The 25,368-nt window shown below is 40.0% G+C and overlaps 2 protein-coding genes across 3 annotated transcripts; one reads left to right on the top strand and one right to left on the bottom strand.

Moving 5' to 3' along the window:
• The first annotated feature begins 1,086 nt into the window (after positions 1-1,086).
• On the top strand, positions 1,087-10,961 carry bspry (B-box and SPRY domain containing). The gene is made up of 6 exons (XM_034709823.1): positions 1,087-1,620; positions 2,694-2,792; positions 7,471-7,701; positions 7,828-7,853; positions 7,972-8,096; positions 9,649-10,961. Exons 1-6 carry the CDS (start codon positions 1,225-1,227, stop codon positions 10,182-10,184), a joined length of 1,413 nt encoding a protein of 470 aa, XP_034565714.1. The 5' UTR covers positions 1,087-1,224; the 3' UTR covers positions 10,185-10,961.
• Positions 10,962-12,652: 1,691 nt separating this feature from the next.
• coq4 (coenzyme Q4 homolog (S. cerevisiae)) lies at positions 12,653-24,281 on the bottom strand. Of its 2 annotated transcripts, none has more exons than XM_034708912.1 (7): positions 24,137-24,281; positions 23,375-23,530; positions 19,198-19,294; positions 18,984-19,086; positions 18,715-18,844; positions 14,158-14,251; positions 12,653-13,053 (listed from the first exon to the last, which is right to left on the bottom strand). In XM_034708912.1, the coding sequence occupies exons 1-7, from the start codon at positions 24,201-24,203 to the stop codon at positions 12,870-12,872; spliced, it is 831 nt and encodes a 276-aa protein (XP_034564803.1). In that variant the 5' UTR covers positions 24,204-24,281; the 3' UTR covers positions 12,653-12,869. The 2 variants fall into 2 exon arrangements, with proteins under 2 accessions (XP_034564803.1, XP_034564804.1); XM_034708913.1 differs by having other exon boundaries at positions 23,375-23,527; positions 24,137-24,272.
• Positions 24,282-25,368: the final 1,087 nt, after the last annotated feature.

The following is a 25,368-nucleotide window of genomic DNA, read 5'->3' as shown; positions in this document are numbered from 1 at the left end:
AGGAACTAATGGAATTTAAATCAAATTTAAACTATGATTTCATTTTCGTAATCCTTCAATAAGAGATGTGTTTTTCATCTGTACACGGGCTCAAAAGAAAATCTATATTTATATTAAACATACACTTCCACTGCCAAAATGTTGTCTACATTTTACTTCCAGAATATAAGGGTCAGACCTCATGTGCAATTTAAGGAGGGTTTGGTGTGATGTGTAATTTGGTAATTTGCCTTTTTTATTCTGAAATTAAGGTACACTACCAGTCAAAAGTTTGGAAACACCTTCTCATTCAAGGGTTTGTATTTATTTTAATTATTTTCAACATTGTATATTAATACTGAAGACATCAAAAATATGAAAGAACATATAAGGAGTTATTTAATTAACAAAAAAGTTTTAAACAAAACAGAATATGTTTTATATTTTAGATTCTGTAATGACATGACAGCTTTGCACACTCTTGGTATTCTCTCAGTCTGCTTCATGAAGTGGTCTCCTGGAATGGTTTCTAATTAACATGAGCCTTGTCAAAAGTTCATTAGTAGAATGACTTGCATCTTAATGTGTTTGAGACCATCAGTTGTGTTGTTCAGGGGTAGGGTTAGTACACAATGGATAGCTCTATTTGACTACTGTTGTAATCCATATTATGGCCAAACCAGATTATTTCATAGTTTTGATGTCTTCAGTATTAATCTACGATGTTGAAAATAATTAAAATAAATACAAACCCTTGAATGAGACTGTGTTTCCAAACGTTTGACTGGTAATGTACCTTCAATTTCAGAATAAAAAAGGCAAATTACCAAATTAAACATCACATCAAACCCCTTTTTTAAATTGCACATGAGGTTTGACTCTAATATTCTGGAAGTAAAATGTAGACAACATTTTTTCCAGGGAAATGCTGTGACAAGGACCTCAAAGTATTACAACCCTATTTAAAGTATCCCTTTCTGTGGTTGGGCTCCACTTTAGGTTGTGTACTTCAGAGGTTTTAAGGGACAAACACAGAATAATAGAACCAAAAGATGGGGGAAATGTAAAAAAATGATGTAAACATTTACAGACGGTTATCAGCTGACTCCAAACTTTTTCTCCTCAGTCAGCTCTGACCTCTGGTGTCCGTGTTACTTCCGTGTTCCTCTCACCTGTTACACCTGTATTACTGCGCTGTAGAGGTGCGACTTCAGCTCTGTGGTGCACCTGCTGCCTTATTGTGCCATGACCGACGAGCTCATAACGTGCGAGCTAACATGCCCGACTTCTCCCGTCGACCAAAAGAAGTCTTTTGACGACGTGAACATCGAGGACATGGATTTCGATCAGCCCATTTTCTCTGTTTTGAGCGACGGGGTGAAGGAGCAACAGGAGGCGGGGGACAAGAGCTCCTTAGACGGCGGCGGGGAAGCGACCTCACTTGGACTGAGCACCAGCATCACCACCGACACCGAGTCCGGGATCTTCTCCGGTGAATGTGAGCTGTGTGTGGAGCATGAGGCCGAGTTGGACTGGTTTTGTGGCACCGAACAGAAACTCATCTGCTCTCACTGCGCTGTCGTGGGCCCCTGCCACGGACACACCGTGACCCCTTTGGCTACCAGAGTTACAGCAGTCAGGGTGAGTGCGTAATTTATTGACTAAGGCTTGAAACAGGTTGTTAAAATTCAACAATTTACAAGACTTCTGTTTTATAAAATACGTGAATGACTAAAATAGACAAAGTAAGGTTTCTGAACTTTATGTGAATGTTGTATTTTCACGTCATGTTATTAGTTTAGCATAATTAGTGTGTCATACACCAAAAGTGAGTCCAGCCTACATGAGTCATAGACACTAGAAAAAAACAGACAAGAGCAACAGCATAATAAGAGAAAAAGCACAAATACAACACAATGCATGTCAAACAATGGCAACCCAAAAACTAACATGTTATAGACATTAGAGCTCAAGGACTTTTTATGCACAAACTATAAGTTTCCTGAGTCAAACATGAAGCATCCTGCTGTTCCTTTGGAAGGCATTTAACACAATCACACTTGGTTTGTTAACAGAATATCTTCATTAGATATAGAAAACATCTGCACAATCTTCAGACATTATACAAAAAAAAAGCTGACATCTTAGAATATGACTCAATGGACAATAAAATAAAAAGTGGTTTTGGTTTCCACCTCTTCCAAACCACAGAGAACAATCTGTGTCATCCTCAAAAACTGAGTGACCTTTTTCCAAAGCTAGAGGAAGTATACCACATCCCAGGTGTGAACAGACAGACCTCCGCACCTCTCGAGCTGAGGGAGACATAACTGGCACTGCACTTATTGTTCATCAACCATACTCCTAAACTTTAGGAAACATTCCAAATACCAATACTGATACCTAGACTGAGGGATTAGCTGGTACAAAGCGCCTCTCCAACACTAAGAGCAATATAAAATGCATGTGTTGAGAATATAAGACATACCTACGCTATTGTATATTTGTCACTGTTTTGTAATATGTGTACTTAGTATTTTTGTCTTGGGTGTGCCACAGTTTGCATGTTATTCCTCCCTGATTCCTCTGCCTGGTATTTGAAAAGACAGGAATTTCTTGTTGAGTCTCTGGCTGATGATGTTCAGGCGTTGTAATGATCTTATTGAAAAACCACAGTATGTGTGTGTCTGTGTGCGTTTGTGTTTGTTCTTTAGAATCAACTGGTGGATGTGTGTGAGAAAATACAGCTGCAGGCCCTGAGGATTGAGAAGTTTATCGACCAGACGCTGACGGCTAAAGAGCAAAAGCTTCAGGTGAGAAATGCCGCTGATCTCCACCCACTCGACCACAGGGTAATAATCACACAACCAGGCATGTTTAATAGTGCCACACTTAGCTTAGTGGAGCTCAGACTGTTTCACAAGTGCAGAGTTTTGACACTGGCTAGTTTCTCTCAGTGAAAAAGTTACTTATGATAAACCACATTGTCTTTGCACATGCATCAGGCTCTGTGGACACCCTAACTTTACGTTAGTTCTCTTTTCATTTGGGGTTTGATGAAGGATTTGTTCACACATTCATTTTTAATTACTCTGTTGAATATTTAGTGAATAGTAAATGTTGTACGTGGTTGAAAAATGAATCGTAATAAAGCAAAAAAAAAACCTGCAGGAAAAGCATATTTTCAAATTTAGGTTTTGTTTGTTGATTCAGTAAAAGAAGGTTTCCTCTCTCAGTGTGCCAAAAATATTTATTAACCTTCCTGACACACGACCATGCGTCTCAGGTTTTCTTGGTCACAATGTGCCCCATGTAAACATCGAGCTAACGACAAGGCAGGAAAAACAAACATGTGGATACATTATCTGAAGTGCAATCACACATCAAACCAATGTACTGTAAATATCTGTGAAATATCTTTAAATATTTTTGTTTGTTTATATGAGATTTTGGAAGGTGTGACAGTGATCTCTCAATGTGATCTTACAGCATCAACTGTTTGGTAGCGTGTGAGCAACATAGTACAGCAGTGACAGTTTGACTTGCATGCTTCCTGATGTTAGATTTATGGGATAAAATCTTAAAGCACTTCTGCTTTCTTGACTTGAAATCTACAGAAGCCAGGAATGGCTGTACTTTCTGTTACCTTTAACGGTGTTATGTTATCAGGACTCTGCTATCTCTTTATCGCGAGACAGCAAGTGTTGTTATCTTGTTATTTGGAGATTATCAACTAAATATCAGACATAAACAAAAGTTAATTTCTTCTTATACTTGAAACGTTTATCAGAGATCAGTAGAGCAAATTCCAGCATGACATTAAATTTATCTGTTTTTTGCTGGAAATGTTAGCTAACCCAAAAAAAACTTTGACCTCAGCCTTTATAACAGACTTTAATTTAGCAGTTGGGACATAGATGGTTTGTCAACCTCTGATCCTTAGTTGCTATACATTGCAATTTTTTGTTCTCATGAACTTAATGCAGTGAACAAAACTAACTACAATTGAGCTAGAAAAAAAACAGGTTAAAGGTGACATATCATGCAAAATTGACTTTTTAATCGTTCTTTACCTGAAATATGTGTCCCTGGCATGTCTACAAACCCCCCGAGAATGAAAAAAATCCATTCTGCCCCTGTTCTGATTTCTACACCTTTCTGTAAATGTGTGTGAAACGAGCCGTTTCAGACTTCCGTGTTTTTGTTACGTAACAACAATATCCGGTCTGTCACGGAGTCAGAGCTCGGAGCTTGTTCAGCCCATAGACTGTATAAAATAATACTGAATCCCTCCCCCGTTTTTCATTACCTGCACAAATGTGTGCTAACAAGGAGCTTAGGAGGGAGGCATGCTAGTTGTAGGCTGTCTTAATAAACACAAAGGTCGGTTTTACTCCCCACGTCTGCAGATTTGAAGATCTAGTGGATGATTTTTATTTGTCATGGATAAGTGCTAGCGCTAGTTAGCATAGCCACATAGCTACATGTTCATAGCTGTAGCTGTAGCTGTGTACCAAGACACACGTCGACATACTGACAAATAAAACAACAAGAAACACTAAATCTGTGACCAATGGTTCAGAAAGGTCCTGCTGCCTTTCTGGCAGAGGTCGGTTTTACTCCCCAGGTCTGCAGATTTGAAGATCTAGTGGATGATTTTTATTTATCATGGTTAGGTGCTAGCGCTAATTACCATAGCCACATAGCTATATGTTCATAGCTGTAGCTGTAGCTGTAGCTGTAGCTGTAGCTGTAGCTGTAGCTGTAGCTGTAGCTGTGTACCATGACACACGTCGACATACTGACAAATAAAACAACAAGAAACACTAAATCTGTGACCAATCCTTCATAAAAGGTCCTGCTGCCTTTCTGGCAGAGGTCGGTTTTACTCCCCACGTCTGCAGATTTGAAGATCTAGTGGATGATTTTTATTTATCATGGATAAGTGCTAGCGCTAGTTAGCATAGCCACATAGCTACATGTTCGTAGCTGTGTACCAAGACACACGTCTACATACTGACAAATAAAACAACAAGAAACACTAAATCTATGACCAATCGTTCAGAAAGGTCCTGCTACAGGCGCCTCTCCATCAGGATCAGATTCAGAGGGTTGAAGTAACGCGATCTCTGAGCAGCCATGTATATTCAGCCAACATGTAAACATTAGATCAACGTGCTGGAGAGCCGAGGCACATCCACTTCCGGAGGGGGCGTGGTCAGAGGGAAAACAGAGTGTTCTGATGAGGAATGAAGAAGGGGACTTTTCAGGCATGCCAAAATCTGATTTCAAAGTGTTTTTTTTGAGCATAAACTTTAAAGACATGTTTTTGGGACCTCTTAGACCAATATATATTGATGAAAAAAGCATGATATGTCCCCTTTAAGTTAAGGGGCAGCAGAAACAAGTTTTAAATGCAGTGACATTGTCATGACTGAAAATCAAACAAAAGTAGAGGACGCAGAGGCGCAGAATTGTGGCGACTGTGGCTCAGTGGGTAGAGTAGGTCGTCTATCAATCAGAAGGTGAGGCGTTTCGATCACAGCTCTTGCTGTGATGGAACATGACAAAGTGTCCTTGGGCAAGACATTGAACCCCAAATTGCCCCTGCTGTTGTTCAGCAGAGTGTGAATGTGTATGAATGAAATATGCTAATACTGATGGTTCCTTATTATAGCAGCCTCTACCATCAGTGAGTGAATGGGTGAATGAGATGAGTAGTGTAAAGGTGCTTTGAGTGGTCAGAAAGACTAGAAATAAGTACAAGTCCATTTACAATTTTCCAATAAAAATGAAATATTTTCTTAAACAAAAGTCCTAAAGGCAAAACTGATTAACACAGTCCAACAGGAAATCCAAAAACCAGATGGAAGGCTACAAGGAACAGCGCAGGGACAGGTTTGACCACAAACTGACAACCTAGGCAGGTAACACAGCAACTAATTACAAAGATGGTAATTAACACAGGTGTGACACGAGACACAGGTGAAAATATCAGGGTGCAATCAAACATGGGCAGGAAGTAAAACTAAGTCATTACAGTTGCTCTATACACAATACATTATACAAATACAATAATAAGCTATGTAGAAAATGAATACATGGTTGAAGTCCCAGGAGATCAGGAAGAGGGAACTCTGGAGGTCTGTCTGGCTATGGCAGCGTTGAAGATGTTGGAAACTGTAGTCGGGTTGGCAGAGGGGGGATGTAAACAGCTACCAGTATGACATGTGAGATCTCCCTGTGCAGTTAATATGGTCGAGGGCCCACAGCGCTCTCAGTGCTATCCCGGTCTGCCCGGACAGTCTGGAAGCCGTTAATGGAGATGTTGTGGTGGGGAATATCCTGATGCAGCCACTTTTCCGTAAAGCATAACATGCTACATTCCTGAAACTCCGTCTGACTCCTGGCTAGCCTTGTTAGCTCACACATGTGGAATAAAACACAAGACATGGCACAACCAAAATACCAAAAACAGGGAGGAAACAAAACTATCAGACAGACACATTATCAACTTTTAGTGAGGCTGTTATTGTGAACTTGTTCGCAAATATAGTTTTCTTTACAAATCCAGAAGTTAAAGATCAATCTCTTTGGGGTGTTTATTGTCTAGATTTCTTTCTGATCTCCTCCAGCTCTTGATGAAAGATCTGGTTCTTCATGTTTCTTGATTCATCCAAAGATTTAGAAGTCAGCCCCTTAAAATACCAAAGTCTCACTACTCTTGGCTCTTAATACCAAAATGGGACATTAGAAGCTGCATTTGTTTCCTTACGGGAGCTGGCTTCTTGAGCAAACCATGAGCAGCCAGATCATCAGCCCACATCCAGGAAGAAGCTGCTGGTGTTTCGCTGGAGAAGAAGAGCTGACTTTTAATGTTGTGTGTTTGCAAATTCACAACCCATAAACTCTGCTTTCTACCTTTCTGTACATGTTAACACAAACATTCTAAAAACTCACAGGTTTCGACATCTTATAAATATATAGTAGTATAGTATATATAATATATAAATATAATAATTGGTTGGAAATGCTGGTTAGACAGTACAAAGAATTGTATGCAGACAGGAGCAATATGGCCACGATCTGTCATAGCATGTGCAGCTGTATTACAACACTGATATAAGGTAAATTTTATTCAGCATTGAGAAGCAATTAACCATAACCAAATGATATAAGACAGGTGGAATATTTTAAATATACTGCTGCATAAATTAGTCTATTTCTGACAGGAAGTAGTTCAACTCATTGCCCATGCCAAGAGGTATCAGTGGGTTACCTTTTATTCTAATAAAAGCAGGGGAAATCTCTTATAGTTGACCAGTTCGTGTTGTCTCTTCTTTCTTTAAAGCAACATGACATAATATATTGGGTGTACTTGTTAACAGTCATAATCTTAGAGTATTGATTCTGCAACTCAATCCATAACCATGTATTTTCTCTTCTACCAATAGTCTCATTTGTCTTCTTCCCTCCTGTCTCTGTGTGTAGGCAGCAGCGAGCAGGGCGAGGGAGCAGGTCCTGGCTCAGGTCAGCGCAGCACGTGAAGCCCTGGAGGAGGAGGAGCAGCGCCTGTTGGAGGAGGTACAGAGAGAGGAGGAGCGGGTGGAGCAGTGTCTCCTCACCCAGAGAGCCCACTGGAGCAAGGCACTCTCCACTCTGTCGCAGACACGCTCCGGTCTCGTGCACACACTGACACACACTCCGGACGCACAACTGGTGGTGAGAGACAAGGAATTTTTTTATCAGGAAGGGAAAGAAAAGAGGAACTTGTGCTCTTATGACATCCTGATAATGATTGTAAATTACTAAAATACAATACCACTAACTTCCTGTCTCCACTTTCAGACCAGTGTCCAGGAGATAGCTGAAAGGTAATCTTTACCACATGACATGATATTTATTAGTTTCTTGTTCATGACATTCCAGTGAGATAACATGTCTCCTCTTCTTGCTGTTTGTGCGTTTTTGTGTGTGTTTTGTGTGGGTCAGGGTGGAGGCAGCAGAGGGGGTTGGGGGGCCCTGTGACACAGACCAGCTCAACCTGAACGCAGCCTGCAGCGACAGTAAGCTGCTCAGAGGGCTGTGGGCCTCTGCAGTGCTGCTGGGGCCAAACGGTGTGTGCATTTTTCATATTTGAATGTAAAGCAGCTTCAGTCTTCAGAATCAATAGATGCTGCTTCAATATTAAAAACAACTGAAAAATACTCAACCTACAAAAGCAGTGAAATGCTGCCTAAATATAAACATCTGAGTTATAAAAACCAAATGATCAGACTGTGTGCAGGCATTTTGAATACAGTTCTATTGTCTATCATGAGAACTATCTGCCCTTGAGCACTTCTGTCTTTTACACCTAAAGGTAATTTGTGATAATTTTAAGTCTTTAAGGAGTGGTATTGGTTTTACCAAGTAAGTATAAGAAGTAAGTAAAGAATACTTCCCCTTATGTGATAAGAATAAACAAAGTGGATAGCTCTTCAAATAATCTCAACTCAACTCAACTCAACTCAACTTTATTTATAAAGCACTTTAAGAACAACAGCAGCTGGACACAAAGTGCTGTACAGAAACATAAAACCATAAGGCATAAAACCACAGTAAAATGAAATGGATAAAAACAAACAATAAAATCATAAAATCAATAAGAACTATACGATAAAATAAAGTTAAACAATAAAAAATAAGAAATAAAAAATAAAAAGGCACTAAAACAAGAGCAGGGTCTCATGCTGAGTCGAAAGCCAGGGAATAAAAATGGGTTTTAAGACAAGTTTTAAAAGTGGACAGTGAGGGGGCTTGTCTGACGGCTAAAGGAAGATCGTTCCACAGTTTGGGAGCAGTGACAGAAAAAGCCCTATCCCCCCTGAGCTTCCGCTTGGACCTCGGTACCTCCAGGAGCGGCTGATCAGCTGACCTGAGGCACCGAGCAGGGGCGTAGAGATGGATCAGCTCAATCTATGAGACTTTGCAAGAAAACAACCCAATAACAATTGTGAAACTGCCTTTTAGTGGTCTATCTAGTATTGCAACGTCAATATTACCAGAAAAATACTGTGGTTAGATTCAGTTTTCTTTAAAGCTATAGTAAGGAGCTTCTGATTCTGTCATCAGAAACATTGCTTAAACATGCACAAGACAAGATTAGCAAAGAGACAAGAGTTACTGCTTTGTCCATAGGGGGTGCCAAAACACACAAATTGATGCTTCCTTACAGGATTTTGAAGTTAATGTATGAAAGTGTTAAACTATGCTTATATTTGAGTAGATTGAGGTAGATCCCAGTAAGCTATAAACTGTCTCCTAATTAGATTTTTAAAACTTAAATGTCCCTGTGCTGGAAGAAAATTAAAATTATATGCACGCTATATACACATGTATCTACACGGATGCTTTTTGCTCGCTGCCTGGAAGTTGTCACCACAGCCACAAATTTAAAAAGTGCCTGGAGATATCCAAATGAAAACATGATAGTGTAGATAGTGCAGCCGACACGGACAAACTCCCCTCTGGCTCTATTCTTTGGTCTTTTCTATATGTTTATCTAAGATAAATCTCTGAGATCAAAGAAAATAAAACCTTTAACTACAGGAATAAATAAAAAATCTGAGTGTTGAAAGTAAAGCTTCATTCTGTAACATTTGATCCATGTTTTTTATCTTCCCACAGGTTACGGATCCACCTATTTGAAGTTCGATGAGCGCACCGTGAGCCCCCTCCTCATGCTGTCTGAAGATTTCTGCACTTTAACCTTCCGCCATAAAAAACCTCGCCTGTCTCCGCCCTACGACCCTTCACGGTTTGACTGTTGGCCCAACGCACTGGGGTCACTGTCCATGTCCTCCGGCACTTACAGCTGGGTGGTGGATGTTGGGGAAAGTGCCGCCTTTAAGGTGGGGGTCTGCTACACTTCTCTGGAGCGCAAAGGCTCCGGGAACGAGGCGCGGCTAGGCCACAACAATAAATCGTGGGTGCTGTCCCACAACGATGGGGACTATTCTTTCTGCCACGCAGGGAAGAAGGTGCCAATGCATGTGGTGAGGAGACCCCAGAGGATCGGCCTGCTGCTGGACTGGCCGACTAAAACTGTGTTGTTTTACGAGCCTGACTCCTTTGCTGTACTTTACACCGTCACACATCCGTTCAGTGGGCCGCTACTGCCGGCGTATGCTGTGGCTGACCGCAGTATCACTATACTGCATTGACAGAGTGCACACCGAGAAACTGAGGGACCCTAAACATGTGAAGTATGCAAGATAAAGACCACTTTCTACAATATAGTAATAACAATCATCAATCTGTGCAATACAGCTGAAGAGATGAAAATACGGGTTAGAAAGAGAGGGGATGATATTTTTCCTCCAAGGGGTCAAGGGTCATAGTCACTGAGGACTTTGCCTCTGTATGTTCTGTATGTGGGGTGTCTGCTCACCCCAGTAGTACATTTTTATTTATTCTTTATCTATTCTTAAGTAGCTCCTGATCATTTTATTAGTGTTAAATAATGTAGACGACTCATCTGTTGATTTTATTATCCAGAAGTGCGACAGTATTTTTTGAGTGACGATGATTGTTTTTGTAAAAGTTAGTTTTTAAAATATTTTATAATAAGATCAGTTTTATCTGTTTCTGAAGCCTCCCAAAGACTCTTCATAAAAACATAAATACACTAGATCAATCAGGACTGTTTGAAAGATTGTATAACAGAGAATCCAATTTGGAAATATCTGAAATAAAGATGTTTTTAATGGAAGTTAAATACTCAGTGAATTTAAATAAATGGTCTTAATGCAGTATGGCATTTCACTGGAAACACAAATCTAAATTGTTTAATTCTGTGATGTTTTAAATGCTAAAAAGTCAAGAGTTTGTCCTTTAAAAACACAGAAACGTTTTGTTTATTTGAACTTTTCAACTTGTTAAACTGTCAGTGAAGTTTATTTTTCGAAGAACTGTAAATATGAGTCATCCCTCTCAAACAACTTGCAGCCCTCTCTCTGTTATTTGCTCACTGTGTACTTCATTATGCAGCTCAAATGGAAAAGTACTTCTGAGCCCAAATCCAAGCTGAGCAGTTGCTGCTCTAACGTTCTACCACTAGAGGGCAGAAGAGTCAAGGTAAGTTTTTACAACACACCTCATAATCATGAGTCATCAACATGTGGTCCTGATGAATCATGCCAGATCTGCAAAACGAGAAATAATATTAGTCCAGGACCACGGACAGCTACAGGAATGGGCAGCAATTTAACAAATACTGAACAGCACACATGAATGGCATGTTTGATACATTTTTTTTTAAACACAAACAGACTGATGACCACATGTTCTAATATTAGATTAGAGAACTAACAATGAGAGATCCAGGTCATGAGATGGAGCACGCAGTGACCTGGATCACTGTGTTCCTCTGACACAACATTCAAAAGGAGGGCAGTGAAAATGCTGTTCAGTACAAACAAGAAACCATTGTGAAATTCTCTGGTAGATGCGGAAATCCTGCAATAAAATTTTGTGCTGGGGAAAAATCTGCAGAATTTTTACTTTGGGGTACTTTAAAAAGGAACCAAATATCAGGTATTAACCATGCAAGTTATTGTTTGTTCATCGAATGACTAGAAACTCAGAACACAGAAGTCATTTAGAACAATGGTGTATTGTCCTGATTATCATTTCCTCTCTAAATGAGCCTTGAGGACAGATATCGTCTTTCTGTCCAGGAAATGACCTGATGGGACTGATCGGAAGACCTTTACTGCTTACCAATTTTTAAAACCCCAAAATTTTGTAGTTAAAGTTACACTATGTGATTTCAGCACAACATAGAGTGACATTGAAACTGCCACATCATGCAATACCTTTCAACAGATACACACTGTTGACACATCTGAAAAAACATTTCAGATTTAGACTTCTAGGGCTTGGTTCATCATCTCAGTAGAATATATTTAACCATCCAGAGTCTGAGTGTGAGTATAGTCCTTAAAAAGTATGTGCAGAAACTCCTCGAATAAAACAAGAGATAACAGAGAATGATCAGATTAGAGTATGATAGATTATCATGCAGGTTAAGAAAATACCCCTATTTCTGCAATGCAAGGAAAAAGTTCAGCAAAATTAGTTTTTTCTTCTCTTTTTAGATGTGATATGTAATTACTTATAATAATCAACATATTTGAAAATATAACTTCGTATTTCAACTGAAAATCACTTGAAAACGAGAAGAGTCTAAAGGTTAGTTTCTGTCTCTGATGTATTTTGGCCTGTAACACCTGCTGAGCAGTGTGAACACTTCCTGTTAACTTCAGTGAAAAGTAGAGGCGTATATTTATTTAGAAATGGAGATTAAAAAAAGAGCATGTTATTTTATAGGACATCTGCTCCCACGCATATATTTGTTTATGCAGCCCCAGGTGCACGATAGCGTCTCTGTATTATCTTTCGCATGTATTTCATAAGAAAAATAGTCAATAAAATATATTCTAATTACTTTCATTATGTGTGTGAATATTTCAAAACTGACCAAATCATAGCATAATAAATGAATACATCTAAGATCTAACAATATCTATAAACTTCAGTTTTAAATTTTTGATTCAGAAAGACATTTTTGACACATTATTAATAACTGTTGAATCAGACCTGCTGTTAAAATGCATGACGGGAAAAAAAACCCAGCTGGAACTATTTATTTCAAAATGATTCACATTTCAAAGAAAAGTTGACTCAAACATAAATAAAGACACATTTGTGAGAAGGGACGAGCCGAGCTTTCCCAAATTGGAAGCTTCCCCAGCAACCTCCTTTGTCAAAAATTCCACAATAAAACAAGTCAAGTATTTCTGTTACTTTCGGCCTTCTAAAATCTTTCAGTGCAGTGGTTTTCTTCTTCAGCCACTTCCTTTATTTGTAGCACTAAGTGTGACTGGCGGTGGCTCTATGTTGAGCTCCTGTCGGAGGTCCTCCAGGCTCTGCTCCCACCGTCTCTCGTAGAAGATGCTGAGGATGCAGCGGGACCGCCGGCCATTCTGCACGGCCCAGGGACCCAGGGAGGTGAAGAGAGACTGTAAACGGCTGAGAGGAAGGACACAAAAGAAGGAATCATTCAAGTTTTTCTTTTACAACTACTATGTAATTAGTTTACAGTGCCAGTAAAGATGTCACAACCCAGTTCCTTTCAAAATAAAAGGAAGTTCTCAGAAATGAGGAAGGATGAATGATTTACAGGTGATGAAACCGTTTGTAAGCCATTGTTCATTATAACAGTCACAACTGATTATATGGTTTGAAAGTTTCAGAGTACATCGCTTTCACAATGTGGTTTGTTTTATAAGGATATAGATAACAATGAATGGAGATGACTAACTGAGTCGTCAGTTGGCAGTTGAAAGAAAACATCCATTACCGACCTTGGTGATCAATTAACTGTTCAACGTTTGTAGTGAAGCCAAAAAACTCCAACTTTCAAAATCTATTCATATTTAAAGTTATTTTTTGGGGGGGCATTTTTGTCTTTAATGGATAGGACAGCTGAAGAGAGACAGGAAATGTGGGGTGGGGAGTGGGGGAGGACATGCAGTGAATGGTCGAGGCTGGAATCAAACCTGGGACCTCTGCAATGAGGGCTATAGCCTCTGTGTATGGGGCGCAGGTGTAGACCACAAGACCAACAGCGCCCCAAATATACGTATCTTTATATTTGCTGGTAATCTATTTTAGTGAAACTGAATATTTGGGGAGTTTTCTTTCAAATGTAAAACAGTATTTGAATAAGAGTCTAATGGGAGAGTTTGTTTCAAATAGATAATCATGTTTAGTTAACTAGTTCTTTTTCAATATGGAAACCTTATTAGTACCTTTGCATGGTCAAATTTGTGTTTTTTTATTCCCTAAAAAAATCACCGTATAGGTCACTCTATTGGTAACCAGTAAGGCTTAAAATTGCTCTTGAGATCAGTTTAGAAAAATCTCATCAGAATTTAATAATGGCTTTGAAAGCCAAGACGATGATTCCTTATGTGCCTGAGTACAAAGAAACAGGTGACAACATGATCCATGAGTCCATGAGATATCTTCATGAGTCCCTCGTCCATTCTGCTTCTGATCATGCAGCTGCAGAGCTCCCTGATCATCCCAGCCCTCCAGCACTCTACTGTATATCAATCTTTGATATTGTACCTTGAATTGAGCCGAAGCGGACCCAACACAGCTCCAAGGGCACACATCGGGAGTCCAGTCTGAGCGGCTTCAAACCACTTCACTGCCACTTCACCTGTAGACAGCAGGAGGGAACGGAGACAGAAGGAAACAGAAAACAGGATCTTAAGATGTGCAAGAAGGGAAAAACAGGTCTGAGTGTCTTAAATGACTTCTCTAATGAAACTCTGTTGCAAACCACTATATTCCCTCTTTTTTAAGCGGGTACAATGTTTTAAGCTTGTTCATTGTATAATGGGTCTTATAATATACTAACTAGTGTCATGTCAGCAGAAACGAAAGAAATAAGGGGGGAAAAAGAGAAATGGTTTTGAAAAGGAGGAAATAACACTGTTGCAATACAACATTTGGAAGAGAGACAAGGAAGTTCTGGGACTTGATTTAGAGAACAGGTTCAACAAACTGAGCTGGATCCTGAAGTCTGAGCTGACTTAGCCTGAGATGAAACTCTCTGAGATTTTGAGTATTGTAACTCTGAGTACAGCCAATGGATTAGCCTAGACTTTGGTTAATGAGTGGTAAAAGAGTCTTACTCAAATCATACTGTAAGAAGCATTGGATTATTTATTACATTTATTCAGCTCTGACTGGATGGAAACAAAATGTGAAGAGCTCATTCAGAGACCTATGATTGTCTATTCCTAGTCTCACCCAGTGTGAATCATTCTAGAGAAGTTCTTTTTTGACATTCTGAGAAGTCTTTTGCGTGTTTAAAAAAATGTTGCACAACAGCACCTACTGACAATATCTCAGCGTGTGTCGTTAAAAACCTAATTATATACTGCTAACGAGACCATGTGCAGCCTATACTTAGTTTTTCAGACGCACCACTGCCGGCCTTACAAAGAGATATTCACACCGATTGAAACGTGACACATCTTCTATGATAATGATGCACTGATCACAATCATGATGTGACTTTTCCTTAAAATGTGTAGAGTTTTATGAGTTTAAAGCATCATACAGAATGGTCTGATTTAAACAGGGAATACAAAGTAATGTAAAGAAATTTTTCTATGTAGGAGAATTGAGCTTAGTGATTTCATTCAATCCCAAACGGTAACCTCCTGCCACAAGAATTGAAGCTAATACGGAAGTGTTATAAACTCCAGTTCATCAAGGATCCGCTTGAGGCTGGCTCCATAACCCTAACACTAACCCTTATCATAACCCTAATCATAACCCTAACCCTAATCCTAATTCTAACCCTTATTCCTAACCCTAGCCCTAACGCTAATCACAACCCTAACCCTAAACCTAATCCTAACCCTAACCCTAATGACAACCCTAACCCTAATCATTACCCTAATCCTAACCCTAACCCTAATTCTGTTTGCTCAAGTCTGGTTCTGGTTCTGTTTGCTTGAGTTTGGTTCCGGTTCTGTTTGCTTGAGATTGGTTCAGGTTCTGTTTGCTTGAGTTTGGTTCTGGATCTGCTTGCTTGAGTTCGGTTCTGGATCTGCTTGCTTGAGTTCGGTTCTGGTTTGGTTTATGGTTCGTTTCTGGTATGGTTCTGGTTCGGTTCTGGTTCGGTTCGGTTCTGGTTCGGTTCTGGTACAGTTCTGGTATGGTTCTCGTACGGTTCTGGTTTGGGTCTGGTTCAGTTCTGGTTCGGTTCTTGTTCAGTTCTGGTACGGTTCTGGTTTGGGTCTGGTTCGGTTCTGGTTTGGGTCTGGTTCGGTTCTGGTTGGGTTTGCTTGAGTTTGGTTCCGGTTCTGTTTGCTTGAGTTTGGTTCTGTTTGCCTGAGTTTGGTTCTGGTTCTGTTTGCTAGAGTTTGGTTCTGGTTCTAACTCTAACCCTAATCCTAACCCTAATCCTAACACTAACCCTAGCCCTAACCCTAAACCTAATCCTAACCCTAATCACAACCCTATCCCTAACCCTAATCCTAAACCTAACCCTAATCACAACCCTAACCCTAATCATAACCCTAACCCTAATCATTACCCTAATCCTAACCCTAACCCTAACCCTAATCCTAACCCTAACCCTAATCCTAACCCTAGCCCTAACCTGAAACTTAATCATAACCCTAATCCTAATCCTAACCCTAATCACAACACTAACCTTAACCCCAGCCCAAATCCTAACCCTAACCCTAATCCTAACCCAAATCCTAACCCTAATCCTAACACTAACCCTAGCCCTAACCCTAACCCTAAACCTAATCCTAACCCTAATCACAACCCTATCCCTAACCCTAATCCTAAACCTAACCCTAATCACAACCCTAACCCTAATCATAACCCTAACCCTAATCATTACCCTAATCCTAACCCTAACCCTAACCCTAATCCTAACCCTAACCCTAATCCTAACCCTAACCCTAACCTGAAACTTAATCATAACCCTAATCCTAATCCTAACCCTAATCACAACACTAACCTTAACCCCAGCCCAAATCCTAACCCTAACCCTAATCCTAACCCAAATCCTAACCCTAATCCTAACCCTAATCCTAACCCTAACCCTAATCCTAACCCTAATCCTAACCCTAACCCTAATCCTAACCCTAATCATTACCCTAATCCTAACCCTAGCCCTAATCCTAACCCTAACCCTAACCATTACCCTAATCCTAACCCTAACCCTAATCCTAACCCTAACCCTATTCCTAACCCCAACCTTAGCCCTAACCCTAAACCTAATCCTAACCCTAATCACAATCCTATCCCTAACCCTAATCCTAAACCTAACCCTAATCACAACCCCTAACCCTAATCATAACCCTAACCCTAATTTAGCAATAATCCTAATCTTAACCCGAACCCTAATCATAACCCTAACCCTAATCCTAATTTAACACTAATCCTAATCATAAAGGCTGATTTATACTTCTGCGTCGAATCGACGGCGTAACCTACGCCGTAGGTCCGCGTAGCTCCCGTACCTACGCAGAGGCCTACGCACGTAGTTGACGTGCACCTCCTCCAAAATGTAACTACGCGTAGAGCCGACGCGGACCGCAAGCTCTGTGATTGGTCCGCTCGACGGCTTTGTCTTTCCCGCATTCACAGCACTTCCGGGGTCCCGGACATCGGCCACACATCGGCCGTGTATTTCATCTCCTCCTCTCTATTCTTCATGTAATCATGTCTGTATGATAAACAGCAACATGTATCAGCTGTAGATTAACATAACACGCTCTGAATCGATGTGGAAAAGTAAACAGAGATCGTAGCGGGACCGGAAGCAGGCGGCCGGCTATCAGAGAGACCGCACTGCCCTCAGGCGTTTCGGCGGAGAATTGCTGCGCGACACAGACACACCGACGCAGAAGTATGAGGGGCTCATGTCCGCGTCAGCCCCTGCTGCGTAGGGCGACGCAGAAGTATAAATCAGCCTTAACCCTAACCCTAGCCCCAACCCTTATCACAACCCTAACCCTAATCACAACCCTAACCCTAATCACAACACTAACCCTTACCCTAGCCCAAACGCTAATCACAACCCTAACCCTAAATTTAACCCTAATCACAACCCTAACCCTAACCCTAACCCTAGCCCTAACCCTTATCACAACCCTAACCCTAACCCTAATCACAACCCTAACCCTAGCCCTAACAGTAATCAAACCCTAATCCTAGCCCTAACCCTAACACTAATCACAACCCTAATCCTAGCCCTAACCCTAACACTAATCACAACCCTAACCCTAATCCTAATCACAACCCTAACCACAACCCTAATTCTAATCCTAACCCTAACCCTAACACTAATCACAACCCTAACCCTAACCATAACCCTAGGGTTAGGGTAAGAATGGTTTTGCAACAGAATAAATGCACAAAATTGGCCAATTATAATACTTCTCATAAAACCACTGTACATAAAAAGGTTTTCAACACACAAACCATTAGTTTTTGCAAAGTTAAGGTAAAATATATGTCTACATAAGAGCCCAAATAAAGAGCCGTTCAGGAGTCGAAAGAGCTGGCTCTTCTTTGGGAGCCGAGTCAAAAGAGTCGGCTCTCTGAAAAGAGCCAAACTTCCCATCACTAAAGCACATGCTTACTACCATTTGCACTCTTAGATGCCCTTGGAACTATTTGAATTGTAAAACGAACATTTAAATTAATCCACAATCACCTTTGAGCTCACTCGTTTGAATGACCTGACAAAGAAATGTGTGTATGAGAGCTCCTGTGGGCTGTAAAGGTGGGGAAGATAACCAGCCAGCCTGCATGTGAGCTCTGTGGTTGATGTTATCCAGGTAGAAAACTGATGCAGACATGTCTTTGTTGATTTTGTTGTTTGTTTAATTTGACTTCATGATAAAAACATGACAACACATCTAGACCATTAAAGAGGGTGTCGTAATGACAAAATATAAACGTGATCTCAGTTTCTGGAACTGAAAATGAGGTCATGAATAGATAGCTTTGATGAAACTGGAACACGCCTCTAATAAGATTAGATAGCAGAGGTCAGAGTTATTCAGGGTACTGTTGATCTGAAGTGTGACTACTCATGTCTGATCTGGGAAGCATACCAAGAGTACATGGATCCTGACTCACCCAGCATATTGGTGGGCATTCCCAGCAATGTATGCAGGAGGTCATGCACCTCTCTGTATCTCTGCATGACATACGCAAGCTCTTCGTCATCCACAAACTTCACATCGGCCCTGGAGTCCGGGGTCACATGCTGACAGATACAAAAGTAATAACATGGGTAATGATGAAAGAGAAACCCAGAGGAGGACATTCCTCCAGGTTTCTGTTTATCCTGATAACATCACTGTTAACAAAGATACAACAAATGTTAGATACATCAGGAGACTCACGTTGTCCTCCAGAAAACGGAGGTATTCTCTCCCAAAGGAGCCGTCAGGCAAGGAGGCCATGTTGTCCAGATCCAGTGTAGACAGCCTGATTCTCGGCCTCTCTCTACAATAACGAGGCAAAACAGCAATTTAGATCAAATCCTGTTTCTCTAACAGAAGACTAAACACTACTTAAAAGCTCCTGACGTCAGTGAAGAGCTTAGCCATGACTCACGTTAGGATAGCGTATCCTTCAGGGTCGTTTCTCATCCTGTCCCTGAGATTCATCAACGCGAGGTGCCCGGTTGTTTCCCCGAGCACTGCAACCATATCTGCACAGAGAGAGTCATGAAATGTATCGCTGTTAAACTCATAAAAAAATGCAAAGATATCACATCATATCACATTTCAGAGTTTATACATTTTGTAAGTCTTTCCCAAGAGGCCAAAGATTTTTCTCACTTAAATGTTTCAGATCATCAAACAAATTTTAATATTAGACAAAGATAACCAGTGTTAACATTAAATTCAGCTTTTAAATGATGATCTTATTTATTAAGGGAAAAAAGTTATCCAAACCCACCTGACCCTGTGTGAAAAAGTATTTGCCCCCTCTTGTTAAATCACAAATTAACTGTGATAAACCTGATTTTTTTTAGAAGCTGATCTCAATTTCACAGCCACACCCAGGCCTAATTACTGCCAGACCTGTTGAATCAAAAAATCACTTAAATAGAACCTCTATGACAAAGTGAAGTGGGCTAAAAGATCTCAAAAAGCAACACATCAAGCTGCGATCCAAATAAATTCCAGAACAGATAAGAAACAAAGTCATTGACATCTATCAGTCTGGTAAGGGTTACAAAGCCATTTCTAAGGCTTTGAGACTCCAGAGAACCACAGTGAGAGCCATTATCCACAAATGGAGAAGGCTTGGAACAGTAGTGAACCTTCCCAGGAGTGGCCGGCCTACCAATATTACTCCAATAGCACAGTGACGACTCATCCAGGTCACAAAACAACCCAGAACAACTTCTAAAGAACTGCAGGCCTCACTTGCCTCAGTTAAGGTCAGTGTCCATGATTCCACAATAAAAAAGAGATCGGGCAGAAACAACATCCATGGGAGAGTTCCAAGGCAAAAACGACTGCTGACCAAAAGAACACAAAGGCTCGTCTCACAATCACTAAAACATCTTGATGATCCCCAAGACTTCTGGGAAAATATTCTGTGGACTGACGAGACAAAAGTGGAACTTTTTGGAAGGTGTGCGTCCCGTTACATCTGGCGTACAGCCAACACAGCATTTGATAAAAGGAACATCATACCAACAGTCAAACATGGTGGTGGTAAAGTGATGTTCTTGGGCTGCTTTGCTGCGTCTGGACCTGGACGACTTGCTGTAATTGATGGAACCATGAATTCTGCTCTCCAGAGAATCCTGGAGGAGAATGTCGGCCATCAGTTCGAGACCTCAAGCTTAAGCCCACTTGGGTTATGCAGCAGGACAATGATCCAAAACACACCAGCAAGTCCACCTCTGAATGACTTAAAAAAACAAAATGAAGCTTTTGGAGTGGCCCAGTCAAAGTCCAGACTTAAATCTGATTGAGATGCTGTGGTATGACCTTAAACAGGCTGTTTATGCTCAAAAAAACCCTCCAGTGTGGCTGAATTAAAACAATTCTGTAAAGAAGAGTGGGCCAAAATTCATCCAGAGCGATGTAAAAGACTCATCGCCAGTTATCTCAAACACTTGATTGCAGTTATTTCCTCCAAGAGGGTGGCACAACCAGTCATTAGGTTTAGGGGGCAATTACTTTTTCACATAGGGTCAGGAGGGTTTGGATAACTTTTTTCCGTTAATAAATAAAATCATCATTTAAAAACTGCATTTAGTGTTTACTCTGGTTATCATTGTCTAATATTAACAAATGTTCTGATGATCTGAAACATTTAAGTGTGAAAAATGTGCAAAAATATAAGAAATCAGGAAGGGGGCTAATACTTTTTCACAGCACTGTACATACAAATTCAAAAAAGCTGATCTTTACAGCAGAAATAAACATGTTTACAGCCTGGCACAAAAGACAAGTGTAATCTGGATAGCTCATTTCTTGATCAGCACACACTGTACGGGGGTGTGTGAATTTTTTTCTTAAGCGGAAATTTCAAAGGAGGTCACCAATTTTTCACATGAAGTTTATCAGTTCAGTCATCACACCTGCGGGCCTGAGTCAACCTGAAATGCAGCTGTTTGGCTTTTGGAAAGATTGTTAAAGTCTGGGAAAAAATCAAGTCTGATGCATCATCACATTTATCTCAGTTTGGTTTTGCTGACAAGTTTTTTTAATCGGAAAGACTTCGCCACAAAATCTGGTGAGGAGTTCACATGATGGACTGGGGGGAAAAAAGGGTAAGACGAGCCAATAATACGATGTCTGTACTGTAACTGTGTTCATGTGCTTTTGGAGATCAATGGTATCAGAGTGTAAACATCGGCAGCTCCTAAAATAAATGTCAGGTTAGAGTGATCTCTTTCTGAGCTTTGTCCTTCTTGTTTCTATTCCCAGAACATTTCTACAGCATCAACAGTCTCCAGAGATTAAAAACCTAAGAACAAGTCCCTCCTCTTGAATAGTATGTGAAAGAGAAACTCATGGTACCGTCCCTGTTGGTATCATTTCAATGGAAATGTAAATCAGGCTCTTTCAAGTCCTAATCATGTGAACCAGCTTTCCCGTCGAACATTCTTTGTTATTTTGATACAGATAGATTGATTTAAAAAAAATAAAAAAAATAAAAAACTGGTGGAAAAGTGGGTTGGACATCATTTGTACAAAAGATCAATCACAGCTGAAAAAAGCTTAACGGGGACCAATTCTCGGTTTCATTCTTTTAGCAACGGGTAAAAAGATTGAAAGTCATACAACTAGTTGCCACATTTTTTCTCTTTAAGTCCTCCTTTGCTGATTTGATGCCCTTCCTCAGCTCAGCCCTTTGCAACAAAGCAATGATCCCCTTCTCCAGACCTGAAGGAAGGGTTGCATGCTTTTAGAAGAGACTGTACCTCTCCAGTCATCCAAGGGCCATCAGAACTTTGAACATGTATGCATAGTGTTTGCCACACTCTTCACACAGACATCTATTTATAATGTTTTAAGTGAAATAATCCAACTGCAATTTATTGATATTTATTAGTTGTGGGTTTTTTTGCTTGGGTGTCTTATCTATTTTTCTGTTTAAGATTAGCACTGTTACTTTTATTCACAGTGACATTGTTAAGCTTTGACTTTTCTTTTAGAAAATATGTATTTCTCTCACCACTATTACCACCTCATTTTATAAGAATGTTTAGACAACTGTCTTCTACCTGTTCTATGTCTCTCTTTACTCTCTGAATAAATGCTTTGTAACTTTGACGAGCTGCAAAACTTGATTCAATTTTGTTCTGATTAAAAACTTAAATAAAAAATATAAAAAAAAGATTGGCACTGTTTTCAAATTATATTGTCTTCTTCTCCATTCTAGGTATTCTAAAAATCCAAAAACTGAATCAACTATGAAGGTCTGGAAAGGATGACGAGAAAATATGTAAAGTTGACCTTCAAAGCACAGTCTAGACCTTGGAAATCAAATATTTTCATCACAAGTATAACTTTGTGATTTTCTGTGCTGTCTTCAAATAAACCTGTCTGCTAATAAGGCTGAAGGCTTAAAAAAATGGGCACATGATTGTTTTTGTCCTTTTTTTATTTGAAGAAGCGGAAGAACATAAGAGCTGTATTTAGTTGGAGCATTTTTTGATGAAATCAGAGCGGTAGATTCTGTATTTTCAACCAGGCATCAAAGTATGAAGAATTATTTCCTACAAACTGAATTCATCTTAAGGGATTGCTCATTTTGTTGTTTTTAATTTTGGAGCTTTTATGCCTTTATTGATGGGGATAGGACAGTGGATGGAGTTGGAATGAAGAGTGGGGAATGACATGCAGCAATGGGACCCAGGTTATAATTTAACCTGGCTGTCCCCTTCAAGGGCTGTAGCCACTATGCATGGGGCGTCAAGGATTTCTAACGTTTGGAACATCAGGGGATTTCCTATGCACCCCTGCCAGGAGCGCTATCTCTGTGTTTATTTCAACAGCCGGTCTAACTTGTGTTTCCTTTGGGGTACTGTACTTGGTTTGTATGGGATAGATGAGGGTGGGAATGTGGGTTAGTGGTCTGTTGTGTACAAAAATTCCCCGGCCACATTCAAACCATGCCTGGCAGTAAGTTATATGGTACAAGTGTTGATGAATGCTGAAGTGGAAAAAAATAAGAAGAGAGGGAGATTCAAGGAGAAACAAAGACTGGCATTAACAATAGGACGTAACCTGAGCCCCATGCTGATGTGCGCAGATCTCACCATGTCTGTAGGGGTTTTGGAGTGCAGCCACACCCGACCCCACAGCCAGGAGGGCTTTTTGGATTGGGGTGGTGTGGATATGTCCAGGATACAGCCCATCATAGCAGCTGTCTGTAAACTGTGTGCCGCTGTTGTGCAGTTGGCAGAAACACACTGCTGGGACAAAGTGGCACAGTGTTAGTAACCTCTTACATCAGATTATAATAATACTGGTCCTTACCATAGACTGTAAAAAATATATTTTTTTTAAATATATGTCCTTACAGGACAACTCATCACCATCATCAACATACCTGTGGTATGATCTACAGAAACTATGCCAAGTCATTCAAAACCATGACTCATCTCAGTTTAGTTATGAAATTAAATGCTAGTCATTCATGAAGCTGTAACTTTAGGGACTTTTTAGAAGTTAATCACAATCATGTGCAAGGTGCAATCATTTCTCCATCCAGCTCACTGTTATTTTAGATACAATTTGAACATGTTTTTTTTTTACAATGTGTCCTGAATAACAAGGATATGAGGCTAACGAAATGTCTTATATGATAGCTCATTTGTTTATCATATGTTGGCTACCTAAGCCAGCTATGCATGTTGTTGTCTCCCATAGTTAAATAAGCTGGCACCTTGGCACCTTTAAAACACGTAAATACCGACTCTAAAGCAGCTGAGTACACCGAACCACATTTGAAAAAAGTCGTGTTTGCTTTTCGCTTAGTCAAACTACGTTTAAAGTGCTTCTAATCGCGCGTTTCATACCTTTGGAGATCAAACCGTATTGTCGCTTTCTCAACCTATGGAGACATTTGCCCACAGTCATCCACATTGTAGACGCAAGTGCGCATGCGTGTGTATCATTCGCTTAGTTTCAACTCCGGGGCAGCCCTGGCAGAGGGGGGGGGCGGGGTTTGTTCAGTTCTTTGGGAAATGCGAGTAGCCATATAGACATATGTCATATACATATATACGTAAACGCCGCATTGACTGGCTGGTCGTACGTCAACGTCGCCGCAATGTTGAAGATGGGAAGTAAATCCCTTCACTTGTTCAATCGGTTAAATGCATAGGTTAAATGTCTCAAGCACTTCGTCCTCACGTGATTTAAAACTTAGTATATGGATAACTGACCATTACGGTGGCCCTGAAGGACAAAACAAATTCACAAAAGATGAAACACTTTTACAAAGTTGGAGACAAATAAATAAGTAAAAATAAAGCTATAAAGCTAGAATACAATTTAGATATATACAATGTTACGGTGGAATTCAAATCAAATAGAAGTAATTACAGGCAATATTAAAAAATTTCAGTAGTGACAGGTTGACATGGTGTGATTATAGTTGGTAATGACAAATTAAGCAATAAATAAAAATAATATCGGTATGTAATATGACCATGAGTTGTAGTTAGAATAATAATGTAATATAACATAATCTGATAATAATATGGCAAGATAATTCTAATACAGTACATTATTAAGTGTATGTTAATATAAGTTATATATTATAACTTTGTGAAACACTTTCACAAAGTTAGAGACAATTTTACAAACGACGGAACACTTTTACCGTTAAGTCTGACCCCTTTAGACTGACTCAGTTTATCCTGAGGCTAGGTGGTCTGAGTCTGTTTCATCTGAATTCTGACACATGATGAAGGTTTTGCGGAGACATGATGCTTTTTCATCTGAGGTCTGACACCTCACTCTGAGACCCGATGATGTCCTAATATGTAAACCATGTAACTCCGTTTGGTTTCTCTCCATCAAAACAAATTAAATGACCCCTCATTCTGGATCACTTCTGGTATTTGGTACATTCCCTTTCCGTAAAAATGAAATGTTAATTTGTTTCAAAAATAGTAAGTGTTTCATCTTTTGTAAATTTGTTTTGCCCTTCAGGGCCACCATTGTAATTTGATCAAAATGAGTAAAGTGATCACAGTGAAATAGTAATATGACGGGCATATAACAGTAACTACTGCACGGCTTT

The sequence above is a fragment of the Notolabrus celidotus genome, chromosome 19 (assembly GCF_009762535.1).
Source record: "Notolabrus celidotus isolate fNotCel1 chromosome 19, fNotCel1.pri, whole genome shotgun sequence".
Taxonomy (NCBI): domain Eukaryota; kingdom Metazoa; phylum Chordata; class Actinopteri; order Labriformes; family Labridae; genus Notolabrus; species Notolabrus celidotus.
The sequence above is the reverse complement of the archived record's forward strand: the minus strand, read 5'-3'. Positions and strand labels throughout refer to the sequence as shown.